Genomic DNA, 17,670 nt, shown 5'->3' on the forward strand with positions numbered 1-17,670 from the left:
ATATGTTGAAGTTAATATAGGTTATAACATGGTGTCGTGATGTACTGTATTTGATATTTACGACATTTTATCTTAGGAACAGCTGTTTTAAAATAAAATGTAATCTTTATTTTTTTTAATTTTTCTTATCTTAAAACTGGGTTTGTGGACTTCCTTGTCAGTCCAATGGTTAGGACATTGCACTTCCCCTGCAGGGGGCATGGGCTGGATCCTTGGTTAGGGAACATGCCAACAAATTTTTTGTAAATGATACTCTCAAAAGAAAATCACAAAAAACTGGCCTCGGGAGTATTTAATGTTGCTTTGAGTTTTCTTTTCTAGGCCTTGATTTGTTTGGCAATGAAATTCTCAATAGCATGACCATCAGTTCAGTTCAGTTCAGTTGCTTGTGTCCGACTCTTTGCAACCCCATGAATCACAGCACGCCAGGCCTCCCTGTCCATCACCAACTCCTGGAGTTCACTCAAACTCATGTCCATCGAGTTGGTGATGCCATCCAGCCATCTCATTCTCTTTCCCGTGGTCATGTATGGATGTGAGAGTTGGACTGTGAAGAAAGCTGAGTGCCAAAGAATTGATGCTTTTGAACTGTGGTTCTGGAGAAGACTCTTGAGAGTCCCTTGGACTGCAAGGAGATCCAACCAGTCCATTCTAAAGGAGATCAATCCTGGTGTTCATTGGAAGGACTGATGCTAAAGCTGAAACTCCAATACTTTGGCCAGCTCATGCATCGAGTTGACTCACTGGAAAAGAGTCTGATGCTAGGAAGGATTGGGGGTGGGAGGAGACTGGGACGCATAGATACTGAATATAGGAGATACACTATTAAAGGATTTTTCTACCCATTTGTTTTTTATGGATGATGATCTATTAATGATATATCATTCCTGTTCCATAGAAATGTACTTTGTAGAGTTACTCATCTATCATCTTATTTAATTACCTCAGTGCTGCTGGAGTTGAACTTGGGCAAGGATTGTTACACCTGTTTTACTGATGAGCATCTGAGAGGCAGAATGCTTAGGGAGAAAAGGCATGGTAGGTTGGTCAGATTTGAATAAGGTAGATAGCATGGTCTTGGTGGTTTAGTCCCTAAGCCAGTCTCCTCTGGTCCTTGGACTCGCCCAGGCAGTAGTACTGGAGTGGGTTGCCATTTCCCCTTCCAGGGGATCTTCCCGACCCAGACAGGTATCGAACTTGGGTCTCCTGCTTGCAGGCAGATTCTTTACCAACTGAGCCACTGGAAGTCAGGACATGAGGAGCTGTTATCCTCATCTTTACAGTGTAGTTACAACCTCTCTGAGCTTCTAGGTGGCTGATCTGTATAGCAAGTAAAGCAATAGCCCTGTGTGGGACCAAGTATGTATAGCACCCCTGGCCCAGAGTTTGGCCAATATTGCATGTTTACTTATTACTGCTAATAAGAAATGGGAGAATCCAGTAATTTACTTCAGCGTACCCAGATCTAATTGGTAACAGAAATAAAACTAAAAACTTAGGTTTGGGATCTTTTTGGTTTATGTTTCCACATCAAATTTCCTTTTAGTGACACATATTTGGAAACTAACCTGGGGTTATTAAATGGCAGGAACCCATTGAATGATGACAGGATTCACTGTGAGATAAAGTAGCTTATGAGATTGGATTATAAGAGAATTGGATTATAAAAGGGAGAATTTTGTTTTTAATCACTTCTCTTCCCCCACCTCACCCCCACTGGAGTTGTTTAGAATTCTCACCGTTTCTAAAGGTTCTTCATGTTTTAGAACTGAACCAGACTCAAATGATACCAATTATGATGGAGGCAAGCTGTAAGAGATCCTTTGGGTCAATTATATTTTGACTATGAAATCAAAAGCAACTCTGTATATTTTGCTAAAAATCTATGTGTGATGGTTGAACGGCTACATGGACTAAGAGATCAGCCAAATGTGAGGAATTTCTTATGACCCTATACTGAATTGGTGTGTCTTTTATATAAATGGGCTTCCCTGGTGGCTCAGATGGTAAAGAATCTACCTTCAATGCAGGAGACCCAGGATCGATCCCTGGGTCAGGAAGGTCTCCTGGAGAAAGGAATGGCAACCCACTCTAGTATTCTTGCCTGGACAAAGGAGCCTGGCAGACTGCAGTTCATGGGGTCCCAAAGAGTCAGACACAACTGAGTGACTAACACTTCATATAAATAGGGTCACTATTTGTGGCATGCCAGTTATTATTCACTAAGTCTTTTAGATTGACTACTTTCAACAGTGTAATAGGCATATTAGAAAAATGTCTTATAAAATTTGAAGAAAGCCTTAAAGCACAGGTGTTTCCAAATTCTCCCTCCTTGTCCAGTCATTATATTTGCAAATGCCTTACTATCTTCATTTATTATATAATACTGTGCCTTAGTTAACCGGAAACTTCACAGTACCATGCTATCAGAGAGGAACATGAAGCAGATGTTTTGTTTTGTTTTGATTAAGATTTAGTGAGAAACATTCTGAGCCTAGATGGGAAATTAGAGTGAAGGCCTTTACAGAGAAGACTGAGCTTTACAGACCATGCATGGTTCTGATTGTTGATGTTCTTCAGTCGCTAAGTCCTGCCTGACTCTTGTGACCTATAGAACACAGCGTGCCAGGCTCCTTTCTCCTCCAGCATCTCCCAGAGTTTGCTCAGATTTGTGTCTGTTGAGTTGGAGATGCTATCTAATCATCTTACCCTCTGCTGCCTGCTTCTCCTGTTGCTGTCAATCTTTTCCAGCATCAAGATCTTTTCTAGTGTCTTGGCCCTTCGCATCAGGTGGCCAGAGTATTGGAGCTTCAGCATCAATCCTTACAATAAATATTCTGGATTGATCTCCTTTAGGATTGACTTGTTTAATTTCCTTGCAGTCCAAAGGACTCTCAACGGTCTTCTCCACCACAGTTCAAAAGCATCAATTCTTTAGTGCTCAGCATTCTTTATGGTCCGACTCTTATATCCATACCTGACTACTGGAAAAACTGTACCTTTGACTATATGGACCTTTGCTAGCAATGTGATGTCTCGGCTTTTTAATACACTGTCTAGGTTTGTCTATAGTTTCCATTCCAAGGATCAAGCATCTTTTAATTTCATGGCTGCAGTCACCATTCACAGTAATTTTGGAGCCAAAGAAAATAAAATCCGTCACTGCTTCCAGTTTTTTCCCTTCTATTTGCCATGAAGTCTTGGGACCGGATGCCATGATCTTGGTTTTTGAATGTTGAGTTTTAAGCCAGGTTTTCACTCCTCTTTTACTCTCATCAGGAGACTTTTTAGTTCCTCTTTGCTTTCTGCCATTAGAGTGGAGTCATTCCTGTATCTGATGTTGTTGATCTTTCTCCTGGCAATCTTGATCCTAGCTTGTGATTCATCCAACCTCACATTTGGCATGATGTACTCTACCACTGCGGATGCTGACTGCAGCCGTGAAATTAAAAGACGCTTACTCCTTGGAAGGAAAGTTATGACCAACCTAGATAGTATATTAAAAAGCAGAGACATTACTTTACCAACAAAGGTCCGTCTAGTCAAGGCTATGGTTTTTCCAGTGGTCATGTATGGATGTGAGAGTTGGACAGTGAAGAAAACTGATTGCCAAAGAATTGATGCTTTGAACTGTGGTGTTGGAGAAGACTCTTGAGAGTCCTTTGGACTGCACGGAGATCCAACCAGTCCATTCTAAAGGAGATCAATCCTGGGTATTCATTGGAAGGACTGATGCTAAAGCTGAAGCTCCAATACTTTGGCCAGCTCATGCGAAGAGTTGACTCACTGGAAAAGAGTCTGATGCTGGGAGGGATTGGGGGCGGGAGGAGACGGGGACGACAGAGGATGAGATGGCTGGATGGCATCACCGACTCGATGGACATGAGTTTGAGTGAACTCCGGGAGTTGGTGATGGACAGGGAGGCCTGGCGTGCTGTGATTCATGGGGTCGCAACGAGTCGGACATGACTGAGTGACTGAACTGAACTGACTGACTCTGCATGTAAGTTAAGTAAGCAGGATGACAACATATAGCCTTATACTTCTTTTCCAACTTGGAACCAGTCAGTTGTTCCATGTCTGGTTCTAACTGTTGTTTCTTGACCAACATGCAGGTATCTCAGGAGACAGGTAAGGTGATCTGGTACTCTCATCTCTTTAAAAATTTTCCACAGTTTGTTATGATCCAAACAGTCAAAGACTTTAGCATAGTCAATGAAGCAGAAGTAGGTATTTTTCTGTAATTCCCTTGCTTTCTCCATGATCCAGTGAATTTGATCTCTGGTTCCTCTGCTTCTTCAAAACCCAGCTTGTACATCTAGAAGTTCTTGGTTCATGTACAGCTAAACCTAGTTTGAAGAATTTTGAGCATAAAGTTGCAAGCACATGAAATGAGCACAGTTGTATGGTAGTTTGAACATTCTTTGGTATTGTCCTTCTTCCGTATTGGAATGAAACTGGACCTTTTCCAGTCCTGTGGCCACTATTGAGTTTTCCAAATTTCTTGACATAGTGAGTGCAGCACTTTACCAGCATCATCTGTTAGGATTTGAAATAGCTCAGCTGGAATTCCGTCATCTCCCCTAACTTTGTTCATAATAATGCTTACTAAGGCCCATTTGACTTCACACTAGGATATCTGGCTCAAGGTGAGTGATCACACCATCATTATTAGCTGAGTCTTTAGGACCTTTTTTGTACAGTTCTGCTGTGTATCCTTGCCACTTCTTCTTAATCTCTTCTGCTTCTCTTTGTTCCTTACTGTTTCTGTCTTTTATCATGCCCATCCTTGTGTGAAATGTTCTCTTGATCACTCCAGTTTTATTAGGAGATCGCTAGTCTTTCTTATTCTGTTGTTTTCCTCTATTTTTTGCATTGTTCATTTAGGAAGGCTTCTTGTCTTTCCTTGCTACTCTGGGAACTCTGCATTCAGTTGGGTATGTCTTTCCCTTTGTGCCTTCTCTCTCTCTTCTCTTCCTTCCTCAGCTATTCGTAAAGCCTCCTCAAACAACCGCTTTGTCTTCTTGCATTTATATTCTTTGGGATGGTTTTGGTCTCTGCCTCCTGTGCAGTTACAAACCTCCGTCCATAGTTCTTCAGTCACTTGATCTACCAGATCTAATCCCTTGAGTCTATTCGTCACCTCCACTGAATGATCATAAGGGATTTGATTTAGATCATACTTGAGTGGCCTAGTGGTTTTTCCTGAAGTGAAATGAAAGTCACTCAGTCGTGTCCAACTCTTTGTGATCTCCTGAGTTGTACAGTCCAGGAAATTATCTAGGCCAGAATACTGGTGTGGGTAGCCATTCACTTCTCCAGGGGATCATCCTAAGCCAGGGATCGAAACCAGGTCTCCCACATTGCAAGCGGATGCTTTACCAGCTGAGCCAGGAGGGTAGTGGTTTTTCCTACTTTCTTCAATTTAGTCCGAATTTTGCACCAAGGCGCTCATGATCTGAGCCACAGTCATCTCCAGGATTTGTTTTTGCTGACTGTATAGAGCTTCTCTATCTTCAGCTGCAAAAACATAATCTGATTTCTGTATTGACAATCTGGTGATGTCCTTTTGTATAGTTGTCTCTTGGGTTATTGGAAAAGGTTGTTTGCTTTAACCAACACATTCTCTAGACAAAACTCTATTAGCCTTTGCTCTGCTTCATTTTGTACTCCAGGGTCAAACTTGCCTCCTATTCTGGGTATCTCTAGACTTCCTACTTTTGCTTCTGAAGCCCCTATGATGCAAAGGACATCTCTGCTGCTGCTGCTGCTAAGTCGCTTCAGTCATGTCCGACTCTGTGCGACCCCATAGGCGGAAGCCCACCAGGCTCCCCTGTCCCTGGGGTTCTCCAGGCAAGAACACTGGAGTGGGTTGCCATTTCCTTCTCCAATGCAGGAAAGTGAAAAGTGAAAGTGAAGTCGCTGAGTCGTGTCCGACTCCTTGGGACCCCATGGACTGCAGCCTACCAGGCTCCTCCATCCATGGGATTTTCCAGGCAAGAGTACTGGAGTGGGTTCCCATTGCCTTCTCCTAAGGACATCTCTATTTGGTGTTAATTCTAAAAGATGTTATGTGTCTTTAGAGAACTGGTCAGTTTCAGCTTTCTCGGCATCAGTGGCTGGGGCATAAACTCAGATTACTGTGAAGTTGAATGGTTTACCTTGGAAACAGACCAGGATCATTCTGTTGTTTTTGAGGTTGCACCCCAGTACTGAATTTTGGACCCTATTGTTGACTATAAGAGCTACTCCATTTATTCTGAGGGAGCCTTATCCACAGTAGTAAATATAATGGTCATCTAAATTAAATTCAACCATTCCTGTCCATTTTAGTTCACTGATTGCTAAGACGTTGATGTTCATTCTTGCCATCTCCTGCTTGACCATATCCAATTTACTTTGATTCATGGACCTAACATTCCAGGTTCCTATGCAAATACTATTCTTTACAGCACTGGACTTTACTTTCACTACCAGACCCATCCACAGCTGTGCATAATTTCTGCTTTGACTCCACTGCTTCGTTCTTCCTGGAGCTATTTGTAATTGTTCCAGCTCTTCCCTAGTAGCATATAGGACACTTTCTGACCTGTTGTTCAATCGCTCAGTCCTGTCCAACTTTTTGCAACCCCACGGACTGTAGGCTTCTCTATCCTTCACTGTCTCCCTGAGTTTGCTCAAATTCTGATCTGGGAAGGGGTTTATCTTCCAGAGTTGTATGTTTTTGCCTTTTCTCACTGTTTATGGGGTTCCGAGGCAAGAATACTGGAGGGGGTTCCCAGTTCCTCCTCCAGTGGACCATGTTTTTTCAGAACGTTTCACTGTGACCCATCAGTCTTGGGTGGCTCTGCACAGCATGACTCTTGGCTTCATCGAGTTATGCAAGCCCTTTTGCCAGCACATAGCTGTGATCCTTGAGAGTTCATAGCAGACACTGAACTGTGGATGTGGGGGTGGCTTGTAGTCAAAGTCAGAATAGAGATTGCACACGGTAAAATGCTAAGGAATAATCCTATATTTGTTAAAACCAAAAAACATGCCCTGAAATGTATATATGGATATTAAAATATGCACATAGATGTTATGCTAATTAACAATGCTATGAAGACAATGTTAACATATCACTGGAGTACTCAATTTTATTTTTTCATTTTTAATACTTTTTCCCTTATTAGGAATATACTGATTTTCAGGTGTATCCAAAGTAACGAAAGATAGAGGAACAAGAGAGATAATTGCATATTATAAAGTTGCTATAATTAGAATTACATAAAAGTATATAGTGTATGTATTCTGGTATCGTATGAATCATAATCTTTAAATTATTTCTATTTTTTCCACTTAACATTTCTAAAAACGTTCTATTTTACCCACTTAACATTACGTTTCTTTACATTAAAATCTAAGGTATAATTACCTTCAGTTCAGTTCAGTTCAGTCTCTCAGTCATGTCCGACTCTTTGCGACCCCATGAATGACAGCACGCCAGGCCTCCCTGTCCATCACCAACTCCCGGAGTTCACTTAAACTCATGTCCATCGAGTCGGTGATGCCATCCAGCCATCTCATTCTCTGTCGTCCCCGTCTCCTCCCACCCCTAATCCCTCCCAGCATCAGAGTCTTTTCCAGTGAGTCGCATGAGGTGGCCAAAGTATTGGAGTTTCAGCTTTAGCATCAGTCCTTCCAATGAATACCCAGGATTGATCTCCTTTAGAATGGACTGGTTGGATCTCCTTGCAGTCCAAGGGACTCTCAAGAGTCTTCTCCAGCACCACAGTTCAAAAGTATCAATTCTTCGGCGCTCAGCTTTCTTCACAGTCCAACTCTCACATCCATACATGACCAATGGAAAAACCATAGCCTTGACTAGGCGGACCTTGGTTGGGAAATATAAATCCTTGTAGGCTTATAAGCGCTGTGATTTCCCTGGAACATGTGAAGTGACTATCATGAAATCAGTAAAAACCCAGGCTGCAAAAGTTGACCCCCTTACAATGTTTGTTAATGGATAGAGTGAGAAAGCATTAACAAAACAAAACACATTCACGTTTATCTTAAGTTTCATGCAATTACATGGCCCTTTTTTCCTTCTCCTTCTGCTTGCTTGCTTTTTTACTGTTTTCATTGAGATTAGAAATTTTAACATAACAATTCCTCATCTTTTAAAATGACACTTATTTAACTTCCATCTATGTGAACACTGTTTTTGGAACACATCTGAAGTCCAGGTGTTTCATAGTGGTTAAAACAAGAACTTCAGAACCTAACAGACACAACTTTTATCTCTGTTAGCTTTTAAGTGTCCCTTTCTCTAAGGCACAGTTTCCTTCTCAAGTACTAACTGGATGATAATCTTTGTTAGGAGGACTAAAAGAGTTCGTATATATAGAAGCCTAAAAATAGGGCTATAATCTGAAGAAAAACAATTATCAGGTATACTGTGCACTCCTGTATTTATTTTCTTTTGCAGCTGATCTGGCTTATGTAACTGGCAAGATTTCAACGTGTAACCCCTTTTTGTGATAGCATTCTGATTTCAAACAAGTTACTCAGAATTGGAGAAAGCAAAATTTAGAATTTATCATGATAGCTAAAGCATTATTCAATGTTTCGATTTTGCAAGATCTTTACATAGAACTTGGTGTTGATACAGGGACTAAAGACATGTATTAAAGTTCTAAGGTAAATTACAGCTAAAGGTGGAAGTAAAAAGTGAGAGCCCTTGTTGATTTTGGTGACTGTGTTCAGAGGATCAGTGTAATGGAAATAGAGGTATGCTAACCCTGAAGTATGATTGTTTGTGTGAATGTTAAGTAGTTAAAATTTGCATATTAGATTATTTCATCTTATTAGCTAATTTTTCAAAAAGCAATGCATGCCATAATCATAATAAATAAAACTTTTTTTTTATAATCAATGAATATAAAAATCTTCCAGTTTTTAATGTAAAGTAAAAATATCCTGGAAAAAATTGCTCAAATCTGCCTGCATTGATTTTTGTAAAATATATCAAGCACTATGAAATTGCAATAGTTGATACTTTAGAGTAAGTTTAAACTTACTCTGTGAACTTAGAAATACTATATTTGAATGAGGTCTTTGAAAAAGTTTTGGAGTATTCATTGTAGATCATTTAACATTTCCAGAAGGAGCTAACATTTGATTTTCCTCTTTAGAAGAACTTTTGCAAGGTGGAAATATTTAATTGTTATTCTGCCTTTCAAAGAACATAAACTGTGGCAGTTTGTGGCCTTTGAGTAGCTTTCCTTGTGAATTAAGGTCATTTCTTAGTAAGTGGATACCTTTTGCTGCTGCTGCTGCTAAGTCACTTCAGTCGTGTCCGACTCTGTGTGACCCCATAGACGGAAGCCCAGCAGACTCCCCTGTCCCTGGGATTATCCAGGCAAGAACACTGGAGTGGGTTGCCATTTCCTTCTCCAATGTGTGGAAGTGAAAAGTGAAAGTGAAGTCGCTCAGTCGTGTCTGACCCTTAGCGACCCCATGGACTGCAGCCTACCAGGCTCCTCCATCCATGGGATTTTCTAGGCAATAGTACTGGAGTGCCTTGCCATTGCGTAGTTAAATGCCAGTATGAAGGGCCCTTGAGATATGAGTTGTTCTTGATTCTTTTCTTCCTGATTTCGTTCAAAAGAAAAATTTTGTTTTCCTTTTGAAACTAAAATAACTTCACAGATGAGATTTCCTGAAACTTATCCAGTGATAACCTTGAAGCTTCGGTTCACCTTTCCTTAATATAATCATTATATATGCTTAGTCCTAAGAAATAAAGGCTTCTCTGGTAGCTCAGCTGGTAAAGAATCTGCCTGCAAAGCAGGAGAGCTTGGTTCAATTCCTGGGTCAGGAAGATCCCCTGGAAATGGGATAGGCTACCCACTCCAGTATTCTTGAAGTTCCCTGGTGGCTTAAGAATCTGCCTGCAATTCAGGAGACCTAGATGTGATACCTGGATTGGGAAGATCCCTTGGAGAAGGGAACGGCTACCCAGTCCAGTATTCTGGCCTATAGAATTCCATGGACTGTACAGTCCACGGGGTCACAAAGAGTCAGACTCATGACTGAGCGACTTTCACTTTTCACTTTCCTAAGAAATAAGTCACATGCTTGTTAAACAATACTTTTTAAATCTCCATCACATATAAGGCACCTTTAGGGTACTTAGGAGTCCTTGATAAATGTACTTAATCTCCAGTATCTTTGAGCAACAAACATTTATTTACATAGATATAACTATGTTCTCTTTCCATTGCACTTTCTAGAAAATGTGACATTTAAAATCCCATTTCCACAGAAATGTGAAGTACTTAATATATTGTTTGGCATTAATTTTTCTGTGGTGTGAAAAATGCACTATGAAAGATGGATACCATGCAGCTAATGTTTGTTGGTACCGTGGGTACTAAAGTTTGTTGTTGCTGGAGTATTTTGTCCCTACCAGTTCTGAGGGAATGACTGATTCGGATAATTTATTTTGGCTCCATTTTACAATTTAGTCCCTCAATTAAATATGTGTAAATATTGAATACTATGATATGTGATTTCACTTTGTAGTTAGACTCAGTATTTACAGGTGAGATTTTGACATCTAGAAACAGATCTGGTTTTCTCTTGTCATTAACTTTGCAATTTAAGGAGTTAACTTTAGTTTATACATCAATTAAATGGGTATAGTGATGGACCTCAAAGTTTATTATTATCTTATATAAATTCTGGACACTGTCAAGCATATAGTAAACTTTAAATAAAGTGCTATTATTTTTATTCCAGCATACATACATTTTTATTTCTTTTCTACCTCGCCTTCTCCCTTTACCTTTTCTTCTTCTTTTTCTCCACCTAGGTTTGCAGTTGTTCAAGCTAAGCCCATGAGATGAGACAGTGCTCCCTCAACAAGAGCAGCTTCTTACAATACTCATTTTGTCAAACAACAGAAATAAAATTAGTACTCAATATTTTGAAACGCTGTTGGGAAAAACTTTAAAAAATTACATGAAGTTTTTAGAATAAACTAAATACAGTTTCTTAAAATTTCAAATAAGTACTTTATTACCTCCAGTGTTTTAATGTGAGAATTGAATTCATCTGGGCACACTCTCTATTAAAATACAGACTTTAAAAAACTTAATACTTTTTTTTTTCAGACTTTAATCACAATTTCTTGGAAGTATTCCAGGGATTTTATTCCAATGAAACTGAAGGGTTGGGTTTTAAAGATTGCTGCATGAAATGAATGAATCAATAACATATATGAGCTTAAAAACGTAAAATGACATTAAATATTAGTAAAAATACGAGATCTTTAAGTTCTATTAGTCCAAAGAAAAATTCACCAAGTGCAAATTTGAAGATAACCTCAAACATCTGTTTGAATTGTCTTAACATCAACACAAGAAACAGTTTAGTGAATGTTAAAACCCTTTATTCCGTAAGTAGGATATAGGATAACTCCATCTCAATTTTAAAAGAATGTGTGGTATGACCTTAATTTTTCTTTTCCCCTTTTCTCATATCCTCACCTCCTTTCTGTCCCCCTTTCCTTCTCCCAGCTGCAGAAGTTAGATCAATTATATTCCTTAGTTCCTGGCCAGTTTTCAGAATAATCCCTACAAATTTCCTCTTTTATTCATATATTATTCCCTTTACCTCTAGCCCTAGCTTGAATATCCCTTTGCATCATAGGCAACTGTCCTAATGTAATTGATTTCTGTCCTTAGATTTATTATGTATCCTTATAAAGTATATAGTGATATTTTTGGTAGGAATGAATTTTTAATATTTTTAAGTAATGTTGTGACAATGCATTAGCTATTTTGAATACTTTTTGGCTTTTCAAGGTCTATTCCTGTTAAAATATTTACACAGAACTTGTTGATTCTCACTGCTGCTGCTGCTGTTGCTGCTGCTAAGTCGCTTCAGTCGTGTCGGACTCTGTGCCACTCCATAGATGGCAGCCCACCAGGCTCCCCTGTCCCTGGGATTCTCCAGGCAAGAACAATGGAGTGGGTTGCTGTTTCCTTCTCCAATGCAGGAAAGTGAAATGTGAAAGTGAAGTCGCTCAGTCGTGTCCGGCTCTTAGCGACCCCATGGACTGTAGCCCAGCAGACTCCTCCATCCATGGGATTTTCTAGGCAAGAGTACTGGAGTGGGGTGCCTTTGCCTTCTCCAGTTGATTCTCACTGCTGTATAGTAATCCATAAAGTTTTGCATGATACTCCCATGATGGAAAAGTTGATTATTTTCTACTATCAGCCAACCCTAAGAGACTTGTATTAAAACATCCTCTTAAATATCTTCCCTGGTGGCTCAGACTGTAAAGAATCTGCCTGCAATGTAGGAAACCCCAGTTCAATCCCTGGATTGGGAAGATCTCCTGGAGAAGGGAGTGGCAACCAACTCCAGTATTCTTGCTTGGAGAACCCCATGGACAGAGTAGCCTCATGGGCTACAGCCATGGGGTTGCAAAGGAATCAGACATGACTTAGCAACTCAACACCACCAACAAGCCTTGGATTGAAATCTCTGCTTTCATACTCCTGTATTAACTTGGCAAGTCCTAGTCCTTTAGTGTCTCTGAGTCTGTTTCCTTATCCAGGCAGTGGACAGCATTTTTATATACAGTACTATGTTGACAGCTTAGTGAGACAATATTTTCCAAGTATATGGTGTGACATGTAGCATGATTAGGTACTGCATAACGGTAAGTATATGCTCTCCTCTGTTCTCCATCAGAAGTCAAAGAAGGTATATGACTTTCCAAATATGAAAGATTATCATTCTCTGTAGATAATACTAAGTGTGTAAAGTGAGTGAAGTGAATTCGCTCAGTCTTATCCAACTCTTTGCAACCCCATGGACTGTAGCTACCAGGTTCCACCATCCATGGGATTGTCCAGGCAAGAATACTGGAGTGGGTTGCCATTTCCTTCTCCAAGAGATCTTCCTGACCCAGGGATTGAACTGGGTCTCCCACATGGTAGGCATTGTAGGCACACGCTTTACCGTCTGAACCACCAGGGAAGATCACCAGGGCTTCCCTTGTGGCTCAGCTGATAAAGTGTGTAAAGTGCATTATATTTGATCTTGTTCCTATAAGCAATGCTTGACACTGTAAACTGTGAAGAGCATCCATTACAATGATATTAATGATAATAGCAAACATTTATTGTTTGCCACATGGCTGGCACTATCTTAAACATTCTCCATATACTAACTCATTTGCTGCTGCTGCTGGTAAGTCGCTTCAGTCGTGTCTGACTCTGCGACCCCATAGATGGCAGCCGACCAGGCTCCGCTGTCCCTGGGATTCTCCAGGCAAGAACACTGGAGTGGGTTGCCATTTCCTTCTCCAGTGTGTGAAAGTGAAAAGTGAAAGTGAAGTCTCTCAGTCGTGTCCTACTAGTAGCGACCCCATGGACTGCAGCCCACTAGGCTCCTCTGTCCATGCAATTTTCTAGGCAAGAATACTGGAGTGGCTTGCCATTGACTTAGTCCTTGTCAAAAAACCCAGGAGATATTCTTTTCCCCCATGTTGCCGGTTAGCAAATGAAGGCACAGAGTGTTAAATTACAGGGCACATGAGCACATTTGGGATCAAAAGATTCTATACATTTTTATGCATTAAAAATTGGTATCTGAAACCCTTTATTCTCCATAAAGAACTAGTAATTCTCAAGATAAATAGATGTTGACACACATGAGCCTTCTCATCCTCAACTTCTAGTTGGGAGGGACTCTGGTTTGAGGGCCTAGCATCCCATCTCCTTGTGGGAAAAAAGAGAAGCATCCAAGTTTGAAGGATAGGTCTGCTTGAGCACTTTGCTTTATGGGCAGCTGGTGATGGGGTATCTTATAATATTGAGAAATCATGATTGTTTGGAGTGAAAAACAAAGGGTATACTGAAAATGTAAATTTTTAAGCGTGATTATGTGTGAAGACATAAACTTACTGATTTTCCCACTTGTGAATTTATCAGCAGGAAAGGTGTAAAAGTATTATATCTGAGTAAACCATATATACTTAACTATTTTAAGAAGCATAATGTTTTGCTGATATATTCTGATGACTATTAAGCCTCTTTATATCTTTTATCTTAGTTATCTTCTTTTTGGTTCCCAGTTCTTCTGTTATTTATCAGTGTTTTTGTATTTGAATGAAACCTTTAAGATCATTTCTTACAGTTTCTGGTTTAGTAGATATACAATAATTTCAGTTCGTGAAGAACTCTACTGAAATTTGAAAGAGCTTCAAATCTTTGTAGGTGATCTTAGGTAACATTGTTCTTGGCTTTATGATAAATTGTATGTCTATATATTTGCTTTGAGACATAATCATCATCTTTTAAGCTTTCACATGTAATCCCTCAGTTCGAGTTTAAAGGAAATAAATTTTTTTCTTAAAGATGTTTTATGAGGCTTTTTTCTCTCCTTGTATTACTTCCTGTCGGCCTGATAGTATATCATATATAATCGGAATGACATTAGTCTGAATACTTCTTTCTTTTTTTGGCAGCGTGGGGTAACCTTGGAAATGTTCTCAAGAGTCAGAGCAAAATTTCTGAAGCTGAAAGCGCCTATAGAAATGCTTTGTATTACCGAAGCAACATGGCTGACATGCTTTATAATTTGTGAGTATGAGTTGCTTTCCCTGGTTTGGTATCTTTGAAACATGTGATGAGCAAGGCTATTGCTTTCACTGCTGGAAATGGATATGATGATAGCTAATATTCTGAAAGTCTTTTCATGAATCATGCTTCTGAGGCTAGCAAATGGATGGTATTTGTATTACAACTCTTTGTTTTGGGTCACATCATTGGTATTCATGTGTATTGACATAATATGGCTGAAATTTTTGAAGTAGTATGCCATATAACATGCAAAAATTGGTTTAACTGCTTTTAGTTTTTCTTTTTAAGTTTGTACCTTAGTACTTGGGTTCATAAAATAAGACTGCTATGCATGATGCTCTATATAATTGATATCTTGATTTTTTAATGGTAGATTTTATCCTCTGTTAAAGAGTCGCTGGTGTCAAAGTATGTATAGAAAGTATGTACTGAAACTGGAAAGTTAATAAGATAATATTTTTCTTTTTCCACCCTGTCCTCCAAAGGTAGTGATGATTAGATTGGAATAATGGGACAATTTGGAATGCCTGTGTATGTTAGATTAGAAAAATCCCTGGGGGAAAATGCTCTTCTGTTCTCTGAATGGAAAGCCTGGGGGGTGCAGTTAGATGTGAGTGGATGAATGCAAGCTAAACTGAAATCCTTTTCTGTCTCTTGTATTGGATACTTTTTTATTTATAAGTAATAGATCCTTAGTCTAAACTTGCTTAAACACAGAAGAGAATTTATTAGGCCCCATAATTGAAAAATTCCTGGGGTTGACCAAATGAAGGCATAAATAGGTCCAGGTGCTTTATTATGTTTTGAGTATTTGTCTCTATTTTGTATTTTTGGTTTCCTCAAGGTTCACTGCTTTTTCTGGTACTCTGTCTATGTTAATGAGATGACTCCTACACCGCTATGCATATAGAGTGTTCTCAGGCTCTGAAGGAGATGTTTTGGTGTGTCTATTAATCCTGAAAAAGGTCCTGAATAACCTTCCTAAGGTCATGCATTCTTGAAATAGACCTCCATTGACAGTGCCTCCAGGATTGGAATAGAAAGGCGGAGGACCAGTTTCCTGTAGGAAGGGAACAGGCATCATAAGATGTCTACTGCTTGTGTTTGATGACTGCAGTGCAACTCATTTTTAATATGGCTAAATCTCAAGCACATATGCTTTTTAAAAAATTCAGGAAGAACAAAAACAAACCAAAGTCAAGATATTTTAAGGGAAAGTAGACAAGATGAGCTCAGTTTAACTTCCTGTTTGTACATTTACCTTGGCTTTAACCTCCTAGACTTTAAACCTGGGGTCTCAGTCTTTTGGCCTGTAGTCTAAATTAGATCAATACGTGTTTTGTGTTGACCTGTAGAGTTCAGTTTTCTCTTTTTAACTTGTGCCTTCAGGTGGAGCACTCCCTCTCCAGTTTATACAGCCCCTGATATTTACGAGATCTCTGCTGTTTTATACTTCATCTATATATATATATGTGTGTGTGTGTGTGTGTGTGTGTGTAAAACCATCGTTTCCCTGAAATAATTTGAGATTGAATCTTTTTCTTTTCTTGAATGGATGTGTCTAGATTCTCTAGCAAAGCTCCTCCCCCATGTCTTCTTCATCTAAATAATATGATGATACCATATTATTGATTCATATTTTCAGTTCAGTTCAGTTGCTCAGTCATCTCCGACTCTTTGTGACCCCATGAACTGCAGCACACCAGGCCTCCCTGTCCATCACCAACTCCCGGAGTTTACCCAAACTCATGTCCTTGAGTCAGTGATGCTATCCAACCATCTCATCCTCTGTTATCCCCTTCTCCTCCTGCCCTCAATCTTTCCAAACATCTGGGTCTTTTCAAATGAGTCAGCTCTGGTGGCCAAAATATTGGAATTTCATCAGGTGGCCAAAATAATTGGAGTTTCAGCTTCAACATCAGTTCTTCCAATGAACACTCAGGACTGATCTCCTTTAGGATGGACTGGTTGGATCTCCTTGCAGTCCAAGGGGCTCTCAAGAGTCGTCTCCAACACCACAGTTCAAAAGCATCAATTATTCAGCACTCAGCTTTCTCACATCCATACATGACTACTGGAAAAACCATAGCCTTGACTAGATGGACCTTTTTTGATAAAGTAATGTCTCTGCTTTTTAATATGCTGTCTAGGTTGGTCATAACTTTTCTTCCAAGGAGTAAGCGTCTTTTAATTTCATAGTTTATTATTCATAATAAATAATAAATTCATAATTTCCTACTGTATTATTTCATAAAAAAAGAACATTATCAGTTTCATAAATTTATACAAATGTTTGTTTACTTTTGCTTCTGAAAATAATATTGTCAGAGGGACCTTTTGCCTTGCAATTTGGATCACATATGACCACTTTGCTTCTTGTGCCTGTTTTGTATACATTTTTGGGGGGGGAAAGAAAGCTGAATAGCATCTCATCTCTGAACTTGTTTTTCTCATCTGCAGCCGTTGGTTAAAAACTTAACTATCTTTTGGTGATGTTTGTTGGGCAAGTGTTGAAACAAAAAGAAAATGTCTACCCACACATTTTTTGAGAAATTTACTCAATTAGATGAACGTACTTGAGATACAATTTAAGAACTGCGTTTTATAGCTCAACTCTGTGGACACATATATAAACTGTGAGAACAAATAGATAAACCTCCCTGAACCACAATGAAAATTCCTGCTGGAGGAGTGGTTGTTAACAAGGTTGGGTACCCCCACCTCACCATTTGTAGGAAATGGAATATGGCATAAATAGTGTCAAAGTAATGTTTCTAATATGTCAAGTCTCTTTAACAACACTTAACTGTTAGCTCAAATGAACAGGCAATTCCACAAGAAAAGGAGGCAATGAGTTTCAATGTATTGTGTTATATAACCCATGTGGTTCACAGAATTCTGCTACATACTTATGTTTCAAAATAGGTGAATCCTTCAATGATTTTTAATTAAATAGTAATAAAATACATTGATAGATATTTTGCAACCCATAATATCACAAATATGCATGGTATCATATATACCTAGA

At 39.3% G+C, this 17,670-nt stretch overlaps 1 protein-coding gene across 2 annotated transcripts in view; it reads left to right on the forward strand.

Moving 5' to 3' along the window:
* Positions 1-17,670, forward strand: part of TMTC2 (transmembrane O-mannosyltransferase targeting cadherins 2) — a 461,860-nt gene that overhangs the window by 242,156 nt on the left and 202,034 nt on the right. For both annotated transcript variants that reach the window (XM_055396594.2, XM_055396593.2), the window contains exon 4: positions 14,528-14,642. In XM_055396594.2, the coding sequence (XP_055252569.1) occupies positions 14,528-14,642 (115 nt within the window). The remainder of the gene's footprint in view (positions 1-14,527; positions 14,643-17,670) is intronic.

Source organism: Moschus berezovskii, chromosome 6 (genome assembly GCF_049115385.1).
Source record: "Moschus berezovskii isolate FMDL1 chromosome 6, NW_MosBer_1.0, whole genome shotgun sequence".
Lineage (NCBI taxonomy): Eukaryota > Metazoa > Chordata > Mammalia > Artiodactyla > Moschidae > Moschus > Moschus berezovskii.